Below are 2,298 nucleotides of genomic sequence, written 5' to 3'. Positions count from 1 at the left end.
ACTAATTTAATTAATCATTTAATTTGAAATTAATTTGTTTATTTAATTATATTGCTTAATTTACTTCTATTTTACTCGGCCTACTGCGCAAGGACTGCCCGTCTAAATGTTTTTTTTGATATATTATAAAATTATATGAATCTTTTGAATTTAATATCATAATAAATATTATAATAATAGTTTTAATCATTAAATTATATTACTTTTATTAATCCTAATACAAAATCATTATATATTTTTATTATAACTAAAAATATAATAAGTCAAATATATATTTTGTTTTTGCATAGTCAAACTAGCAATATGTATGCAAATAATATTGTTACTGGTGTAAGTAATAAGATAAATAATTGCTTAATTTAAGCTTTGAATATGAAAACAATTATTATCTTGTTTTAAAATTAATTAAACAAGAATCATTAAAATTATAAAATATCCTACTAATTAAAATAATGAAAAAAGAAATTTTTATAAAATGATATATACTAATAAAATATATATATATATATATATATAAATAAAGAAACCGGTAAAAAAAGAAAAAAAAAATAATGGAGAAAAAAAAAAAATCAATGAGTTTTATTCCCCCACTTTTAAGGGATTATATGATTCCCTAATACTTTGTCAACTAAAACCACGTAAGAAACATCTATATTTAATCCCCACATGCATAGCCAAAAATTGAAAAATTGATTGACATGCAATTTGAATTTGAATATCTTGCTGAATTTTGAAGGCAAATTTCTCAGAGGCCATTGTTAAGGCTGTTTGCGACCGAGACTATTGCGATGGGAAGATCAAATCGTCGTTATTCGCCTCAATCCGACACTTCACGGGACCCCTACTGTCAACGTCGCCGCAGCTCCAGCGCTAGTCGGAAACGGGATAGAAGTCCGAGGAACGGATATACCAGGTATGACGACTCTCCTGACCGTCGCCGTGATTCACCCGATTACTCTGGGAGAAGTCGTAGGCCAGAACCCCTAAGATTAGATAGAGAATTATTAGGTTATAATAGTAGCTGTAGAAATCGCGATACGCCGTATCTGGATCGTGATTATCGGGTGAACGAGGAATCAGACGAGGAATTGAAGGGTTTGAGCTTTGAAGAATTCCGGAGAATGAAGCGCCAAAAATTGAGGAAGAATTTCTTGACAAAGAGTTTTATATGGAATTGTACGCCTAGCCCTCCTCCCATAGGGGATAACGATTTGTACGAAGAACAATCGGAGAAGAATGAGGAGAAAGACAAGAAGAAGAAGGATACTAACTCATTAGTTAGTGAATCTGAATCAGAGGATTCAGAGTCCCATATTTCTCAATCTGAATCAGATGATTCCCGTTCAAGGAAGAAGAGGAAGAGGAAGAGGAGAACCTCGAGCAGAAAGAGTAGAAGCAGGAAATCAGAGTCAGATACTGATAGTGAATCAAGTGAGGATAGAAGAAGAAGAAGGAGGAAGAAGAAGAAGACTACGAGCAGAAGAAGTTGCAAGCAGAGAAAGAGCAGAAGAAGTAAAAAGAGAAGGTCTAGTAGTGGAAGTGAAAGTGATGAAACAAAGGAAGACAAATCTCTGGTGCATGATGAAATCGACAGTGAGATGAACGAAGAACTGCTAAAATTTAAGGAAATGATGGAATCCCGAAAAAAATCTACTCTGGAAGATGAAGTTCTGGTGGGGCCTCAGCCTCTACCTAGGGCTGAAGGACATATAAGCTATGGAGGAGCGCTTCGGCCTGGTGAAGGTGATGCCATTGCACAATATGTTCAACAGGGAAAGCGTATTCCCAGAAGAGGAGAAGTGGGTCTTTCAGCCGAGGAGATTCAGAAATTTGAGACGCTTGGTTATGTGATGAGTGGTAGCAGGCACCAAAGGATGAATGCCATTCGTATCAGGAAGGAAAACCAGGTTTACAGTGCAGAAGATAAACGTGCTCTGGCCATGTTCAATTATGAGGAGAAATCAAAGCGAGAGCAGAAGGTTATGGCGGACTTAAAGAGGCTCGTGGATCGCCACATTGGGAAGGACACTGGTTCCTCTCACCACCCTTTTGGTGGTGGGGATGCTTAACAATCATGCATTTTTGTATTCATACACAAAATTTAAAATAAAAGTCTGCTTTTGTTCTTCTGTAGAGATATACTCATTTGTATTCAGTTTTAGAGTTTGAGAGTTCTGCTGAATTAAAGATTTATATTCTGCTTCAATGATGCATATTTTGCTAATTTTCTCAATTGTTGGTTCTGTTAATATTGTGACAAACATTTTGATGTAAGATTTGTGGTTATTCACAAGTTTT

The 2,298-nt window shown here is 35.2% G+C and overlaps 1 protein-coding gene across 1 annotated transcript; it reads left to right on the top strand.

Annotated features, from left to right (window-relative positions):
* Positions 1-788: 788 nt before the first annotated feature.
* Positions 789-2,087, top strand: LOC124929732 (NF-kappa-B-activating protein-like). The gene has a single exon (XM_047470126.1). The coding sequence runs from the start codon at positions 789-791 to the stop codon at positions 2,067-2,069; it is 1,281 nt and encodes a 426-aa protein (XP_047326082.1). The 3' UTR covers positions 2,070-2,087.
* The last annotated feature ends 211 nt before the right edge of the window (positions 2,088-2,298 follow it).

Source organism: Impatiens glandulifera, chromosome 3 (assembly GCF_907164915.1).
Source record: "Impatiens glandulifera chromosome 3, dImpGla2.1, whole genome shotgun sequence".
NCBI classification, from domain to species: Eukaryota; Viridiplantae; Streptophyta; class Magnoliopsida; order Ericales; family Balsaminaceae; genus Impatiens; species Impatiens glandulifera.
The sequence above is the reverse complement of the archived record's forward strand: the minus strand, read 5'-3'. Positions and strand labels throughout refer to the sequence as shown.